Source organism: Salmo salar, unplaced genomic scaffold, assembly GCF_905237065.1.
Source record: "Salmo salar unplaced genomic scaffold, Ssal_v3.1, whole genome shotgun sequence".
Lineage (NCBI taxonomy): Eukaryota > Metazoa > Chordata > Actinopteri > Salmoniformes > Salmonidae > Salmo > Salmo salar.
In genome coordinates this window covers 65,627-85,000 of record NW_025549843.1, presented here as the reverse complement: position 1 = coordinate 85,000, position 19,374 = coordinate 65,627, and the positions used below count along the sequence as shown (strand labels likewise).

Below are 19,374 nucleotides of genomic sequence, written 5' to 3'. Positions count from 1 at the left end.
GAGCAGTCTAGAGTAGCTGGACAGGTTAAAGAGCAGTCTAGAGTAGCTGGACAGGTTAAGGAGCAGTCTAGAGTAGCTGGCCAGGTTGAGGAGCAGTCTAGAGTAGCTGGACAGGTTAAGGAGCAGTCTAGAGTAGCTGGACAGGTTAAGGAGCAGTCTAGAGTAGCTGGACAGGTTAAAGAGCAGTCTAGAGTAGCTGGACAGGTTAAGGAGCAGTCTAGAGTAGCTGGCCAGGTTGAGGAGCAGTCTAGAGTAGCTGGACAGGTTAAGGAGCAGTCTAGAGTAGCTGGACAGGTTAAGGAGCAGTCTAGAGTAGCTGGACAGGTTAAGGAGCAGTCTAGAGTAGCTGGACAGGTTAAAGAGCAGTCTAGAGTAGCTGGACAGGTTAAGGAGCAGTCTAGAGTAGCTGGACAGGTTAAAGAGCAGTCTAGAGTAGCTGGACAGGTTAAGGAGCAGTCTAGAGTAGCTGGACAGGTTAAGGAGTTTTGGTTGTTACCTGGAAACAGCTGTGATCTTGTCCTCTGATCAGCAGACGCAGGTGGTGTGTTGTGTTGGGGGAGTTGTTACGAAGAACCAGCTTCTGTTGTCTGTACAGGTAGAGGAGGACATTCAGAGCTCTAACAGCTACACAAAGTCCTCCACGGCTCCACCACCTCCACGGCTACACCACCTCCACCACCTCCACGGCTCCACCACCTCCACCGGCTACACCACCTCCACCGGCTACACCACCTCCACGGCTATACCACGGCTACACCGGCTACACCACCTCCACCACCTCCACGGCTCCACCACCTCCACGGCTACACCACCTCCACGGCTACACCACGGCTACACAGCTACACCACAGCTACACCACAGCTACACCACAGCTACACCACAGCTACACCACAGCTACACCACAGCTACACCACCTTCACAGCTACACCACCTTCACAGCTACACCACCTCCACAGCTACACCACCTCCACAGCTACACCACCTTCACAGCTACACCACCTTCACAGCTACACCACCTTCACAGCTACACCACCTTCACAGCTACACCACCTCCACAGCTACACCACCTCCACAGCTACACCACCTTCACAGCTACACCACCTCCACAGCTACACCACCTCCACAGCTACACCACCTCCACAGCTACACCACCTCCACGGCTACACCACCTCCACGGCTACACCACCTCCACAGCTACACCACCTCCACAGCTACACCACCTCCACAGCTACACCACCTCCACGGCTACACCACCTCCACAGCTACACCACCTCCACAGCTACACCACCTCCACAGCTACACCACCTTCACAGCTACACCACCTTCACAGCTACACCACCTTCACAGCTACACCACCTCCACAGCTACACCACCTCCACAGCTACACCACCTCCACAGCTACACCACCTTCACAGCTACACCACCTTCACAGCTACACCACCTTCACAGCTACACCACCTTCACAGCTACACCACCTTCACAGCTACACCACCTTCACAGCTACACCACCTCCACAGCTACACCAATCACCCTCTTCAACAGCTTTGTATCCATGTTCAAAACACAAGATTTAAAAAACATATTTAACCAGGCAAGACAGTTCAGAACAAATTCTTATTTACAATTACGGCCAAACCCGGACGACGCTGGGCCAATTGTGCGTCGCCCTGTGGGACTCCCAATCACGGCCGGATATGATACAGCCCGGAGTCGAACCAGGGACCGTAGTGACGCCTCTTGCAGTGCCTTCGACCGCTGCGCCACTAGGTAGCAACTACATACGGGTGAATCATTATGACCAACACGGAAGAGTGTAGAAAATGTTCCTTACACAGCCCTGCCCAGCGTGACCCCTCCCCAGGCCACCAACTGCTTGTTTGAGAGGATGGGAGGCACCTCACTGGGGGGCAGCAAGCCCAGGGCAGAGGCAGGACCGGGTACGGCAGCAGGGTTACCCCTCTCCTCTGGTACCACCTGTCCCTTCAGCACCACCTCGTACTGGGGACCAGACGGCAGCACCAGGATGGTCAGGACACTGGAGAGGACAAACACAGGAAGAAAAAAAAAAAACCCTCAGAACAGGAAGTAGCATGAAAACACAAAAGGGACACAGAACGAAAACACAGGGAAAAGTCTTGAGCTGCCGGAACAAGAATCCAAGAGCATCCGATCGATTACACTCTGAAGTACAACACTGAGTAATGTACAAGGCTTTCTACGAGGCCAGAACACTGAGTAATGTAGAAGGCTTTCCACAAGGCCAGAACACTGAGTAATGTAGAAGGCTTTCCACAAGGCCAGAACACTGAGTAATGTACAAGGCTTTCCACAAGGCCAGAACACTGAGTAATGTAGAAGGCTTTCCACAAGGCCAGAACACTGAGTAATGTAGAAGGCTTTCCACAAGGCCAGAACACTGAGTAATGTAGAAGGATTTCCACAAGGCCAGAACACTGAGTAATGTAGAAGGCTTTCCACAAGGCCAGAACACTGAGTAATGTAGAAGGATTTCCACAAGGCCAGAACACTGAGTAATGTAGAAGGCTTTCCACAAGGCCAGAACACTGAGTAATGTAGAAGGCTTTCCACAAGGCCAGAACACTGAGTAATGTAGAAGGATTTCCACAAGGCCAGAACACTGAGTAATGTAGAAGGATTTCCACAAGGCCAGAACACTGAGTAATGTACAAGGCTTTCCACAAGGCCAGAACACTGAGTAATGTAGAAGGATTTCCACAAGGCCAGAACACTGAGTAATGTAGAAGGCTTTCCACAAGGCCAGAACACTGAGTAATGTAGAAGGCTTTCCACAAGGCCAGAACACTGAGTAATGTAGAAGGCTTTCCACAAGGCCAGAACACTGAGTAATGTAGAAGGCTTTCCACAAGGCCAGAACACTGAGTAATGTAGAAGGCTTTCCACAAGGCCAGAACACTGAGTAATGTAGAAGGATTTCCACAAGGCCAGATGGTCAGAACACTGAAGTGTGTAAATTTTAAATAAATAAAATAAATGAAAAGTACCTCTCTCGGTCCTTCCTGCCGCCCTGAGAGGTGAACGAGACCACAATGCCTTGCTCCTCCCCGGCACGCAGACACAGCTCCTCAGGACTCACAGAGAAACAGTCATCACCACCGCTGTTCTGAAGACGAGAACCACCAGGAGGTCAATCAACACCACCCAGCAGGTCATATCAACACCACCCAGCACCACCCAGGAGGTCATATCAACACCACCCAGCACCACCCAGGGGGCCGTATCAACACCACCCAGCAGGTCATATCAACACCACCCAGCACCACCCAGGAAGCCATATAAACACCACCCAGCAGGTCATATCAACACCACCCAGCACCACCCAGGAAGCCATATAAACACCACCCAGCAGGTCATATCAACACCACCCAGCACCACCCAGGAGGTCATATCAACACCACCCAGCACCACCCAGGGGGTCGTATCAACACCACCCAGCACCACCCAGGGGGCCGTATCAACACCACCCAGCACCACCCAGGAGGTCATATCAACACCACCCAGCACCACCCAGGAGGTCATATCAGCACCACCCAGCACCACCCAGGAGGTCATATCAGCACCACCCAGCACCCCCCAGCAGGTCATATCAGCACCACCCAGCAGGTCATATCAACACCACCCAGCACCACCCAGGAGGTCATATCAACACCACCCAGCACCACCCAGGAGGCCATATCAACACCACCCAGCACCACCCAGGAGGTCATATCAGTCAGCACCACCCAGGAGGCCATAGTCAGTCAGCACCACCCAGGAGGCCATAGTCAGTCAGCACCACCCAGGAGGCCATAGTCAGTCAGCACCACCCAGGAGGCCATAGTCAGTCAGCACCACCCAGGAGGCCATAGTCAGTCAGCACCACCCAGGAGGCCATAGTCAGTCAGCACCACCCAGGAGGCCATAGTCCGTCAGCACCACCCAGGAGGCCATAGTCCGTCAGCACCACCCAGGAGGCCATAGTCAGTCAGCACCACCCAGGAGGCCATAGTCAGTCAGCACCACCCAGGAGGCCATAGTCAGTCAGCACCACCCAGGAGGCCATAGTCAGTCAGCACCACCCAGGAGGCCATAGTCAGTCAGCACCGCCCAGGAGGCCATAGTCAGTCAGCACCACCCAGGAGGCCATAGTCAGTCAGCACCACCCAGGAGGCCATAGTCAGTCAGCACCACCCAGGAGGCTATAGTCAGTCAGCACCACCCAGGAGGCCATAGTCCGTCAGCACCACCCAGGAGGCCATAGTCAGTCAGCACCACCCAGGAGGCCATAGTTCTGTTCTGTCCTTGAGGAAAAGACATGCTGAGGACCACAATGCCAACACATCCCCCAGGCTTATTAAACCACATTGCCAACACATCCCCCAGGCTTATTATAAACACAATGCCAACACATCCCCCAGGCTTATTAAACCACAATGCCAACACATCCCCCAGGCTTATTAAACCACAATGCCAACACATCCCCCAGGCTTATTAAACCACAATGCCAACACATCCCCCAGGCTTATTAAACCACATTGCCAACACATCCCCCAGGCTTATTATAAACACAATGCCAACACATCCCCCAGGCTTATTAAACCACAATGCCAACACATCCCCCAGGCTTATTATAAACACAATGCCAACACATCCCCCAGGCTTATTATAAACACAATGCCAACACATCCCACAGGCTTATTATAAACCACAAGGCCAACACATCCCACAGGCTTATTATAAACCACAAGGCCAACACATCCCCCAGGCTTATTAAACCACAATGCCAACACATCCCCCAGGCTTATTAAACCACAATGCCAACACATCCCCCAGGCTTATTAAAGCCCAATGCCAACACATCCCCCAGGCTTATTATAACCACAATGCCAACACATCCCCCAGGCTTATTATAAACACAATGCCAACACATCCCCCAGGCTTATTATAAACACAATGCCAACACATCCCCCAGGCTTATTATAAACACAATGCCAACCCATCCCCCAGGCTTATTATAAACACAATGCCAACACATCCCCCAGGCTTATTATAAACACAATGCCAACACATCCCCCAGGCTTATTATAAACACAATGCCAACACATCCCCCAGGCTTATTATAAACACAATGCCAACACATCCCACAGGCTTATTATAAACCACAATGCCAACACATCCCCCAGGATTATTATAAACCCCAATGCCAACACATCCCCCAGGCTTATTAAACCCCAATGCCAACACATCCCCCAGGCTTATTATAAACACAATGCCAACACATCCCCCAGGCTTATTATAAACACAATGCCAACACATCCCCCAGGCTTATTATAAACCCCAATGCCAACACATCCCCCAGGCTTATTATAAACACAATGCCAACACATCCCCCAGGCTTATTATAAACACAATGCCAACACATCCCCCAGGCTTATTATAAACACAATGCCAACACATCCCCCAGGCTTATTATAACCACAATGCCAAAACAACCCCCAGGCTTATTATAAACACAAAGCCAACACAACCCCCAGGCTTATTAAACCACAATGCCAACACATCCCCCCAGGCTTATTAAACCACAATGCCAACACATCCCCCAGGCTTATTATTAACACAATGCCAACACATACCCCAGGCTTATTATAAACAAAATGCCAACACATCCCCCAGGCTTATTATAAACACAATGCCAACACATCCCCCAGGCTTATTAAACCACAATGCCAACACATCCCCACGGCTTATTATAAACACAATGCCAACACATCCCCACGGCTTATTAAACCACAATGCCAACACATCCCCACGGCTTATTAAACCACAATGCCAACACATCCCCCAGGCTTATTATAAACACAATGCCAACACATCCCCCAGGCTTATTAAACCACAATGCCAACACATCCCCCAGGCTTATTAAACCACAATGCCAACACATCCCCCAGGCTTATTATAAACACAATGCCAACACATCCCCCAGGCTTATTATAAACACAATGCCAACACATCCCCCAGGCTTATTATAAACACAATGCCAACACATCCCCCAGGCTTATTAAACCCCAATGCCAACACATCCCCCAGGCTTATTAAACCCCAATGCCAACACATCCCCCAGGCTTATTAAACCACAATGCCAACACATCCCCCAGGCTTATTAAACCACAATGCCAACCCATCCCCCAGGCTTATTAAACCCCAATGCCAACCCATCCCCCAGGCTTATTATAAACACAATGCCAACACATCCCCCAGGCTTATTAAACCCCAATGCCAACACATCCCCCAGGCTTATTAAACCCCAATGCCAACACATCCCCCAGGCTTATTAAACCCCAATGCCAACACATCCCCCAGGCTTATTAAACCACAATGCCAACACATCCCCCAGGCTTATTAAACCACAATGCCAACACATCCCCCAGGCTTATTAAACCACAATGCCAACACATCCCCAGGCTTATTAAACCCCAATTCCAACACATCCCCAGGCTTATTAAACCACAATGCCAACACATCCCCCAGGCTTATTAAACCACAATGCCAACACATCCCCCAGGCTTATTAAACCACATTGCCAACACATCCCCCAGGCTTATTATAAACACAATGCCAACACATCCCCCAGGCTTATTAAACCACAATGCCAACACATCCCCCAGGCTTATTATAACCACAATGCCAACACATCCCCCAGGCTTATTATAACCACAATGCCAACACATCCCCCAGGCTTATTATAACCACAATGCCAACACATCCCCCAGGCTTATTATAAACACAATGCCAACACATCCCCCAGGCTTATTATAAACACAATGCCAACACATCCCCCAGGCTTATTATAAACACAATGCCACCACATCCCCCAGGCTTATTATAAACACAATGCCACCACATCCCCCAGGCTTATTATAAACACAATGCCAACACAACCCCAAGGCTTATTAAACCACAATGCCAACACATCCCCCAGGCTTATTATAAACACAATGCCACCACATCCCCCAGGGCTTATTATAAACACAATGCCAACACATCCCCCAGGCTTATTATAAACACAATGCCAACACATCCCCCAGGGTTATTAAACCACAATGCCAACACATCCCCCAGGGTTATTATAAACACAATGCCACCACATCCCCCAGGCTTATTATAAACACAATGCCACCACATCCCCCAGGCTTATTATAAACACAATGCCACCACATCCCCCAGGCTTATTATAAACACAATGCCAACACAACCCCAAGGCTTATTAAACCACAATGCCAACACATCCCCCAGGCTTATTAAACCCCAATGCCAACCCATCCCCCAGGCTTATTAAACCCCAATGCCAACCCATCCCCAGGCTTATTAAACCCCAATGCCAACCCATCCCCCAGGCTTATTAAACCACAATGCCACCACATCCCCCAGGCTTATTATAAACACAATGCCAACACAACCCCAAGGCTTATTAAACCACAATGCCAACACATCCCCCAGGCTTATTATAAACACAATGCCAACACATCCCCCAGGCTTATTATAAACACAATGCCAACACATCCCCCAGGGTTATTAAACCACAATGCCAACACATCCCCCAGGGTTATTATAAACACAATGCCACCACATCCCCCAGGCTTATTATAAACACAATGCCACCACATCCCCCAGGCTTATTATAAACACAATGCCACCACATCCCCCAGGCTTATTATAAACACAATGCCAACCCATCCCCCAGGCTTATTAAACCCCAATGCCAACCCATCCCCCAGGCTTATTAAACCCCAATGCCAACCCATCCCCCAGGCTTATTAAACCCCAATGCCAACCCATCCCCCAGGCTTATTAAACCCCAATGCCAACCCATCCCCCAGGCTTATTAAACCCCAATGCCAACACATCCCCCAGGGTTATTAAACCCCAATGCCAACCCATCCCCCAGGCTTATTAAACCCCAATGCCAACCCATCCCCCAGGCTTATTAAACCACAATGCCAACCCATCCCCCAGGCTTATTAAACCACAATGCCAACCCATCCCCCAGGCTTATTAAACCACAGATCAAACAGGGAAGTAAAAGGGACCGAATACCTTGAGTTTCAGCTGAACATCAATGTTGCCTGCGTTCTTCAGAGGCAGAGTCTGCTCGCTGGACTGACCAATCGCTGCCGAGAGGTTAACAGTCTGCCCCCCCCCCACCAAAAAAAAGATATATGAGAAAAGAATTACAGAAGGTCAAGCCCAACTGTAATATGGAATGTGTTAGAAAAGGCAATAGAACCCACTGGTTTCCCAGTTAAACCCGGGAACGGAAAGACTAGTCTCATGTCAGCGGAGCGACGGGTCAGTTCCTACCTGGAGGTCTTTAGGGGCGTGTACTCTGGCCGTTCCGGACCTGGCTCTGAGAGGGACGCTCCTGATCACATGACTGGGGCCCGGACAGTCCACCTCGATGTCCACCCGTGCACTGTATTCATCCGCTGGACCGAGAGCACCTGTATGACATCAGACATGACAAACAGCTGTGACTGGTGGCTGAAGGGCATCTTGTGTATTAATATTCATGGAGCAAGGCCAGGGGGCCCCCGTACCCGAACGGGCCAGGGGGCCCCCGTACCCGAACGGGCCAGGGGGCCCCCGTACCCGAACGGGCCAGGGGGCCCCCGTACCCGAACGGGCCAGGGGGCCCCCGTACCCGAACGGGCCAGGGGGCCCCCGTACCCGAACGGGCCAGGGGGCCCCCGTACCCGAACAGGCCAGGGGGCCATACCTGAACAGGACTGGTACTTCTGTGGAGCGTGGAAGTGAACCCAAACCATGAAGCTCTCTGGATTCTGAAAGACAACACAAAAACAACATCCCAGAAACATCCCTCAGAAACGACTCGACTATTGAAGCCACTGGAGACGACCTGGCGGGTCCAGGTTCACTCACCTCTCCGTAGCTGGCGTGCATCACGTGGTTCATGACGGACGGAGCGGCCAGTGAGGTCAGAGTCCCCGCCTGCAGCAAGCCCTCAGCTGTCATGGCAACGGGACTCTTGGAGAAAGTGAAGCAGCGCCAGGCCGTGGCGTTCTAGAAACACGACGTCACAGAGACCATATCTATCAACGTGTGCTTGTATAAACCAAATATTTTAACAAAAATCAAAGTGCTTTTGAAGTAACAGAAAGATGACATCAGACCTGGAATTTCAGGATTTTTTAGGGGCAAGGCCATTTGGAGGTGCCCAATCTGCCCGGGGCAACGACGCCATCTGCCCGGGGCAACGACGCCATCTGCCCGGGGTACCAAGGACATTTAACCAAAATAGCCAATTAAAGTGATTTGAAAATCCAAAAAAAACACTAGCTTTTCTGTTAAAACATAGGTGTATGTAAATGTGTATAGATAATGAATGATCAAAGCGTAGGAGACAGCCTGGCGCACCGAGCCCCGGGAGACAGCCTGGCACACCGAGCCCCGGGCGACAGCCTGGCACACCGGGAGACAGCCTGGCGCACCGAGCCCCGGGAGACAGCCTGGCACACCGAGCCCCGGGAGACAGCCTGGCACACCGGGAGACAGCCTGGCGCACCGAGCCCCGGGAGACAGCCTGGCGCGCCGAGCCCCGGACGACAGCCTGGCACACCGAGCCCCGGGAGACAGCCTGGCGCACCGGGAGACAGCCTGGCGCACCGAGCCCCGGGAGACAGCCTGGCACACCGAGCCCCGGGAGACAGCCTGGCGCACCGAGCCCCGGGAGACAGCCTGGCGCACCGAGCCCCGGGAGACAGCCTGGCGCACCGAGCCCCGGGAGACAGCCTGGCGCACCGAGCCCCGGGAGACAGCCTGGCACACCGAGCCCCGGGAGACAGCCTGGCGCGCCGAGCCCCGGGAGACAGCCTGGCGCACCGAGCCCCGGGAGACAGCCTGGCGCACCGAGCCCCGGGAGACAGCCTGGCTTATTTGTGTTCAAAATAATATATATATTTTTTAATTCAGTGGGTGCGGCTTATATTCAGGTGCGCTCAATAGTCCGGAAATTACGGTAATAAGAACGGCGATAAGTGACAGAGCCGTGTGAGTGAGGCGCTTCGGAGCGCGGCGATTGGCAGCTGGGAATTAGAATTATTATACTCAGCCAAAGGGAACAACGGACACTTCGGCTGAAAGGAAAATACATATTTTTTTTTAGGTAGCATTACGGACGGCCACGCGAGGGGACATCGAGGGCCATGGCTGTTGAAAATGAGGCCTGCATGACAAAGTTCTGCACAACTCAGACAGAAGAGTAATGACCTATACAACATTAGTTATTGTCTGTTGCTGCACTGTACTGCATCGCAATGTACTGCAAAGCATTGTATTGCATAGCATTGTACTGTACTGCATAGTAATGTAGTGCATAGCATTGTATTGTATGGTAATGTAGTGCATAGCATTGTATTGTATGGTAATGTAGTGCATAGCATTGTATTGTATGGTAATGTAGTGCATAGCATTGTATGGTAATGTAGTGCATAGCATTGTATTGTACGGTAATGTAGTGCATAGCATTGTATTGTATGGTAATGTAGTGCATAGCATTGTATTGTATGGTAATGTAGTGCATAGCATTGTATTGTATGGTAATGTAGTGCATAGCATTGTATTGTATGGTAATGTAGTGCATAGCATTGTATTGTATGGTAATGTAGTGCATAGCATTGTATTGTATGGTAATGTAGTGCATAGCATTGCATTGCACGGTAATGTAGTGCATAGCATTGTATTGTATGGTAATGTAGTGCATAGCATTGTATTGTATGGTAATGTTGTGCATAGCATTGTATTGTATGGTAATGTAGTGCATAGCATTGTATTGTATGGTAATGTAGTGCATAGCATTGTATTGTATGGTAATGTAGTGCATAGCATTGTCTTACAGCACTGATAACCAGTCGAACAGGAACAGTAGCATGAGTCCTGTTCAGCAGCTTCAGAGGCAGAGCTTTGGCACAGCCACCTGCCAGGTCCCCAAAATCCAGACCGCCACACTTCCCTACATCCACCTGGAGAGGAGAACCCAGAATAGAATGTGTTCCAGTGGAGAACCCACCCAGAATATAATGTGTTCCAGTGGAGAACCCACCCAGAATATAATGTGTTCCAGTGGAGAACCCACCCAGAATATAATGTGTTCCAGTGGAGAACCCACCCAGAATATAATGTGTTCCAGTGGAGAACCCACCCAGAATATAATGTGTTCCAGTGGAGAACCCACCCAGAATATAATGTGTTCCAGTGGAGAACCCACCCAGAATATAATGTGTTCCAGTGGAGAACCCACCCAGAATATAATGTGTTCCAGTGGAGAACCCACCCAGAATATAATGTGTTCCAGTGGAGAACCCACCCAGAATATAATGTGTTCCAGTGGAGAACCCACCCAGAATATAATGTGTTCCAGTGGAGAACCCACCCAGAATATAATGTGTTCCAGTGGAGAACCCACCCAGAATATAATGTGTTCCAGTGGAGAACCCACCCAGAATATAATGTGTTCCAGTGGAGAACCCACCCAGAATATAATGTGTTCCAGTGGAGAACCCACCCAGAATATAATGTGTTCCAGTGGAGAACCCACCCAGAATATAATGTGTTCCAGTGGAGAACCCACCCAGAATATAATGTGTTCCAGTGGAGAACCCACCCAGAATATAATGTGTTCCAGTGGAGAACCCACCCAGAATATAATGTGTTCCAGTGGAGAACCCACCCAGAATATAATGTGTTCCAGTGGAGAACCCACCCAGAATATAATGTGTTCCAGTGGAGAACCCACCCAGAATATAATGTGTTCCAGTGGAGAACCCACCCAGAATATAATGTGTTCCAGTGGAGAACCCACCCAGAATATAATGTGTTCCAGTGGAGAACCCACCCAGAATATAATGTGTTCCAGTGGAGAACCCACCCAGAATATAATGTGTTCCAGTGGAGAACCCACCCAGAATATAATGTGTTCCAGTGGAGAACCCACCCAGAATATAATGTGTTCCAGTGGAGAACCCACCCAGAATATAATGTGTTCCAGTGGAGAACCCACCCAGAATATAATGTGTTCCAGTGGAGAACCCACCCAGAATATAATGTGTTCCAGTGGAGAACCCACCCAGAATATAATGTGTTCCAGTGGAGAACCCACCCAGAATATAATGTGTTCCAGTGGAGAACCCACCCAGAATATAATGTGTTCCAGTGGAGAACCCACCCAGAATATAATGTGTTCCAGTGGAGAACCCACCCAGAATATAATGTGTTCCAGTGGAGAACCCACCCAGAATATAACGTGTTCCAGTGGAGAACCCACCCAGAATATAACGTGTTCCAGTGGAGAACCCACCCAGAATATAACGTGTTCCAGTGGAGAACCCACCCAGAATATAACGTGTTCCAGTGGAGAACCCACCCAGAATATAACGTGTTCCAGTGGAGAACCCACCCAGAATATAACGTGTTCCAGTGGAGAACCCACCCAGAATATAACGTGTTCCAGTGGAGAACCCACCCAGAATATAACGTGTTCCAGTGGAGAACCCACCCAGAATATAACGTGTTCCAGTGGAGAACCCACCCAGAATATAACGTGTTCCAGTGGAGAACCCACCCAGAATATAACGTGTTCCAGTGGAGAACCCACCCAGAATATAACGTGTTCCAGTGGAGAACCCACCCAGAATATAACGTGTTCCAGTGGAGAACCCACCCAGAATATAACGTGTTCCAGTGGAGAACCCACCCAGAATATAACGTGTTCCAGTGGAGAACCCACCCAGAATATAACGTGTTCCAGTGGAGAACCCACCCAGAATATAACGTGTTCCAGTGGAGAACCCACCCAGAATATAACGTGTTCCAGTGGAGAACCCACCCAGAATATAATGTGTTCCAGTGGAGAACCCACCCAGAATATAATGTGTTCCAGTGGAGAACCCACCCAGAATATAATGTGTTCCAGTGGAGAACCCACCCAGAATATAATGTGTTCCAGTGGAGAACCCACCCAGAATATAATGTGTTATCTGTTCCAGTGGAGAACCCACCCAGAATATAATGTGTTCCAGTGGAGAACCCACCCAGAATATAATGTGTTCCAGTGGAGAACCCACCCAGAATATAATGTGTTCCAGTGGAGAACCCACCCAGAATATAATGTGTTCCAGTGGAGAACCCACCCAGAATATAATGTGTTCCAGAGGAGAACCCACCCAGAATATAATCTGTTCCAGTGGAGAACCCACCCAGAATATAATGTGTTATCTGTTCCAGTGGAGAACCCACCCAGAATATAATGTGTTCCAGTGGAGAACCCACCCAGAATATAATGTGTTATCTGTTCCAGTGGAGAACCCACCCAGAATATAATGTGTTCCAGTGGAGAACCCACCCAGAATATAATGTGTTCCAGTGGAGAACCCACCCAGAATATAATGTGTTCCAGTGGAGAACCCACCCAGAATATAATGTGTTCCAGAGGAGAACCCACCCAGAATATAATGTGTTCCAGAGGAGAACCCACCCAGAATATAATGTGTTATCTGTTCCAGTGGAGAACCCACCCAGAATATAATGTGTTCCAGTGGAGAACCCACCCAGAATATAATGTGTTCCAGTGGAGAACCCACCCAGAATATAATGTGTTCCAGTGGAGAACCCACCCAGAATATAATGTGTTCCAGAGGAGAACCCACCCAGAATATAATCTGTTCCAGAGGAGAACCCACCCAGAATATAATCTGTTCTCTATTCCAGAGGGGAAACATCATTGATATCAACCAACTAGAACAGAGACCTTGAGGTTCTACACAACTATTGTTTAAAAACACTGAAATATAAGCAGCGAAACAAACCAAACAGGAAGCATGTAGTAGGTGTACTTCCTGTCCTGACATGGACTCAAAGCTATACTAACGATCGACATTAGTTACACCCACTCCTCACTTGGGATTAAATCTAACAAGCCAACAATTGATCAGCCGCACCCCCCCTTACCTCCAGAGCAGGGTTCTCTGCCATGGCGACGAGGACCACCCTCTTGGCGAACACCTCGGCGCGGGAGGCAGCCTGGGCCTCAGCGGAGGCAGGCCAGGACGAGACACTGAGGACAGCCTGGTAAACCCCGGCCTGAGGTGGGATGAACAGCACCTTCTGCTCCTCCGTGCTCTTAGGGCCAATGATAGTCTTGTTCTTCACTATCAGCCACTGGTACGGGAATGAATCAAACTGGGCGGGACAGGAAATGGACATTATGGTTCGACAGCAGTTCCTCGTTCTTCAGAGTGGTTACATTTCCGGGACTATTTATTGGCTCTCAATTTGCTAAAATATTCTCTCAGCATTTTTATTTTTACATTTTTGTTGACACTATTTCAGACCATACAATTCTCTGTAAATCATTGTCCTCTTTACAAATTCATTAGAAACAAAATGACTCACCTTCTCTCCGTCGATGGCCAGGCTGGTGACTGTGATGGAGACCTGCTGCCAGCGCTCGGAGGGGTTGAAGATGCCCAGTGAGGTCTGAGAGGAGATGCCCACACAGCAGGCATGGGGGAACCTCAGCTCCTCAGGGATCACGACCTGGGCTGGAGGATTGGAGAGGGGTCCAGGGTTATCTTAAAGCTGACAAAATTACACGTATTTGTCACTCAAGATTGAGATACACCGTTTCAAACTCTTCCAACTGCAACACACCCTCTTATCTGGAGTGATTCAAGATACCATTCCAGAACTGATTGAAGGCTAACCTGCGGGAAGGCTAACCTGCGGGAAGGCTAACCTGCGGGAAGGCTAACCTGCGGGAAGGCTAACCTGCGGGAAGGCGCTAACCTGCGAGAAGGCGCTAACCTGCGAGAAGGCGCTAACCTGCGAGAAGGCGCTAACCTGCGAGAAGGCGCTAACCTGCGAGAAGGCGCTAACCTGCGAGAAGGCGCTAACCTGCGAAGGCGCTAACCTGCGAGAAGGCGCTAACCTGCGAGAAGGCGCTAACCTGCGAGAAGGCGCTAACCTGCGAGAAGGCTAACCTGCGAGAAGGCTAACCTGCGAGAAGGCTAACCTGCGAGTTCGGGAAGGCTAACCTGCGAGTTCGGGAAGGCTAACCTGCGAGTTCGGGAAGGCTAACCTGCGAGTTCGGGAAGGCTAACCTGCGAGTTCGGGAAGGCTAACCTGCGAGTTCGGGAAGACTAACCTGCGAGTTCGGGAAGACTAACCTGCGAGTTCGGGAAGACTAACCTGCGAGTTCGGGAAGACTAACCTGCGAGTTCGGGAAGACTAACCTGCGAGTTCGGGAAGACTAACCTGCGAGTTCGGGAAGACTAACCTGCGAGTTCGGGAAGACTAACCTGCGAGTTCGGGAAGACTAACCTGCGAGTTCGGGAAGACTAACCTGCGAGTTCGGGAAGACTAACCTGCGAGTTCGGGAAGACTAACCTGCGAGTTCGGGAAGACTAACCTGCGAGTTCGGGAAGACTAACCTGCGAGTTCGGGAAGACTAACCTGCGAGTTCGGGAAGACTAACCTGCGAGTTCGGGAAGACTAACCTGCGAGTTCAGGAAGACTAACCTGCGAGTTCGGGAAGGCTGCCGTTAGACCACGAGGCTACACAGCGCTGGCTGTAGGGGTTCTCCTCCATCAGTCCTGGGTCCAAGGGTTTGAGGTGGGGGTTAGAGCAGTGGTACAGACCCCCAGGACCTCCTGGTCCACCAGGCCCAGAGACACCCAGACCCCCAGAGCTGTGGAGGTGTCTGACTGAGGGATCAACGTTGGGTCCTAACCGTGAGGACAGAGCGTGACCGTACAGGCCGTTCCCTGCTGCTGCCATGTGGTGGTAGGGAGCAGGCAGAGAGAGACCAGGGTGTAGAGCTCCATCTGAACCCAGGTTCTGCTGTGCCAGCTGGGAGCTGAAGAGGGAGCGCCCCGTCAGGAGGCTGGGGACCCCTGGATGCAGGTCCACCATGGAGCCCTGGGGCTTGAAGCTGGAGATGGGCATGTAGCACAGGTCCTCGGAGGAAGGCAGGCTGAAGCCCGTCCTGGCCCCAGGATAGACCTCACTCCCCTGGGCTGAGACCCCGGACCACTGCTGGTTCCCCTGGCCCCCATACCGCTGGGCTGCTGGATGTTCAGGTTGCTGGAGTAACCAGAATCCACCTTGGCGAGGTGGTGCGAGTTGGGTTCGGAGTGGCGTTTCTGCTGGTTGTAGTCTCTATTATTCCCACAGTGATAGTTGCACTCACTCTGGCTGCGTGTACAGCCCAGACCTGAACCACTCCGCAAGTCTACCGAGCCACTACGAGGACCGTTAGAGCGGCGAGGAGACTCTGGGCTCTTGGACTGTCTAGGAGGACAGAGGACGTCTGTAGAGCGGTTAGGAGGTAGATCCTGACCTGAAGGATTCTGGGTATCAGCCCCTTCTACTGCAGGGGTGGGACTGGCCCTGATGATAGTGGTGCTCAGAGACATGGTGCCATTACTCTGGGGGAAGGGAGAGAGAAGATATCACGCAGTCCATGGGTTATTCCTTCATTTAGTAAAACTCCAGCACATAACATAGCTAGCTGAGTTTTTCCAGGAAGATAACCATCATTCAGCTTAACATTGTGCATCAACAATCAAGACAAAACACCCAAAACTCAAGGTTACTTTACCTCGGTTCTATGATAATACAGCGCCTTCAGAAAAGTATTCACACCCTTTGAGAATTTTTAAAACACAAAATACTTTGTAAATGTCGAAGTGGAAGAAAAATGTGAGCATTTGTAAAACATTTCTGAAAAAATGAAACAGTAATATATATGTTTCCTAGATAAGTATTCAACCCCCTGAGTAAATATATTGCCAGTGATTACTGCTGTGAGTGTTTCTGGGTAAATCTAAGAGCGATTACTGCTGTGAGTGTTTCTGGGTAAATCTAAGAGCGATTACTGCTGTGAGTGTTTCTGGGTAAATCTAAGAGCGATTACTGCTGTGAGTGTTTCTGGGTAAATCTAAGAGCGATTACTGCTGTGAGTGTTTCTGGGTAAATCTAAGAGCGATTACTGCTGTGAGTGTTTCTGGGTAAATCTAAGAGCGATTACTGCTGTGAGTGTTTCTGGGTAAATCTAAGAGCGATTACTGCTGTGAGTGTTTCTGGGTAAATCTAAGAGCGATTACTGCTGGGAGTGTTTCTGGGTAAATCTAAGAGCGATTACTGCTGTGAGTGTTTCTGGGTAAATCTAAGAGCGATTACTGCTGTGAGTGTTTCTGGGTAAATCTAAGAGCGTTCCAACACCTGGATTGTGCAACATTTGCCCCGTTCTTCTTCTTCGTGTTCTGTCAAATTGGTTGTTGATCATTGCTAGACAACCATTTTCAGGTCTTGTCATAAGATTTTTAAGCAGAATTGGGTCAAAACTGTAAACTTGGCACCTCAGGAACATTCACTGTCTTCTTGGTAAGCAACTCCAGTGTAGATTTGGCCTTGTGTTTTAGGTTATTGTCCTGCTGAAAGGTGAATTCATCTCCCAGTGTCTGGTGGAAAGCAGACTGAACCAGGGTTTCCTCTAGGATTTTGCCTGTGCTTAGCTCCATTCCATTTCTTTTTATCCTAAAGAACTCCCCAGTCCTTAACTATGACAAGCATACCCATAACATGATGCAGCCACCACGATGCTTGAAAATATAAAGAGTGGTACTCAGTAATGTGTTGTACTTGAACCAAACATAACTTTTTGTCCAGAATACAAAGTGTTAATTGCTTTGCCACATTTTTTTTGCAGTATTAATTTAGTGCCTCGTTGCAAACAGGATACATGTTTTGGAATATTTGTTATTCTGTACAGGCTTCCTTTTCACAGTCATTTATGTTTGTATTCTTGAGTAACTACAATGTTGTTGATCCATCCTCAGTTATCTCCTATCACAGCCATTAAACTCTGTAACTGTTTTAAAGTCAACATTGGCCTCATGGTGAAATCCCTGAGAGGTTTCCTTCTTCTCCGGCAACTGAGTTAGGAAGGACGCCTCTATCTTTATAGTAACTGGGTGTATTGATATACCATCCAAAGTGTAATTAATGACTTCACCAAGCTCAAAGGGATATTCAATGAATGCTTTTTTTTTTGCCCATTTTTTACTCCTCCCATGCCTCCACTCCTCCCACGCCTCCCACGCCTCCCACGCCTCCCACGCCTCCCACCCCTCCCACGCCTCCACCCCTCCCACCCCTCCCACGCCTCCCACGCCTCCACGCCTCCCACGCCTCCACGCCTCCCACGCCTCCACGCCTCCACTCCTTTCCTTCTTGCCAGCCGGGAAATGTGGTGAGATCTCTCATTATCAGCGAACCAGAGAAAGTGTGTGCTTTCCCCGTGTCTTTCGACAACAGAAACGCTAGCAATTCTACCTCTCCAGGTATGGAAAGCTAGCCAATGGGAACTACGTGTCAGCAGAGTAAGCTTTCCAGCGAGCTAGCAGAGTTAGCTTAAGCCTCACGGCGTGGGGTTAACCAAGTGGCGATGGCTAGCCAAGTTAGCTTAAGCCTCACGGCGTGGGGTTAACCAAGTGGCGATGGCTAGCCAAGTTAGCTTAAGCCTCACGGCGTGGGGTTAACCAAGTGGCGATGGCTAGCCAAGTTAGCTTAAGCCTCACGGCGTGGGGTTAACCAAGTGGCGATGGTTAGCCAAGTTAGCTTACGCCTCACGGCGTGGGGTTAACCAAATCGCGATGGCTAGCCGTGTCACGTTAAGCTACCACCAGAGACAGAAGTAGAAAACATTTTTTCCCCCCCCATTCGGTTAAGTACCGAACACTAATCGACTCCATTGACCTCACGGTTGACCTGTGAACTGTTAAAGCAGGAAGACAGGAATTCAAGTCACACAGAGAGGAGAGAGAGCTTCAGGAACCGTCCTGATCACTTCCGCAAAGAAGAAGAGAGGCCGAGAACGACCAAAAGGGCTGGCCCTCGGTCAGACGACGTGCGATTGAGCTCTTGGTCGTTTTGTAAAACAGCCCGACAGGAATCCCACTGAGACACGGGAAAAGGAGTATTCGAAAGAGAAGCCCATATATACGAAGGCCCAATCGGCTGCCTACTATACCTTGTGTCTGTCAGGAGTTGGGATGCCGGTGCTGTCGAGAGCCGTGCCGTCATTCAGAGAGATGTACGTCAGCCTGCTGAGACTGGGACTGGAACAACTCCACTCGGACTGGGACTGTGGAGGAGAGAGATCACTGGGGGGTCTCCTGTCCCCGACACTGGAGGAGGGGGGACACACAGGCCTGTACAGGCAACCAGAGAGAAATACAAGATTTAAGAAGAACTGCAAGTAGAGTTACACAGTAGAGGGCACG

General features: G+C 50.0%; 1 protein-coding gene across 1 annotated transcript in view; it reads right to left on the bottom strand.

Annotated features, from left to right (window-relative positions):
* LOC106590754 (centrosomal protein of 192 kDa) overlaps positions 1–19,374 on the bottom strand; it is an 87,191-nt gene that overhangs the window by 34,980 nt on the left and 32,837 nt on the right. Inside the window, 13 exon segments of the mRNA XM_045713563.1 lie at positions 497–587; positions 1,832–2,035; positions 3,024–3,142; positions 8,113–8,208; positions 8,377–8,516; positions 8,792–8,855; positions 8,956–9,096; positions 10,929–11,054; positions 14,038–14,268; positions 14,482–14,630; positions 15,607–15,976; positions 15,979–16,515; positions 19,122–19,302. Coding sequence (XP_045569519.1) covers positions 497–587; positions 1,832–2,035; positions 3,024–3,142; positions 8,113–8,208; positions 8,377–8,516; positions 8,792–8,855; positions 8,956–9,096; positions 10,929–11,054; positions 14,038–14,268; positions 14,482–14,630; positions 15,607–15,976; positions 15,979–16,515; positions 19,122–19,302 — 2,449 coding nt within the window.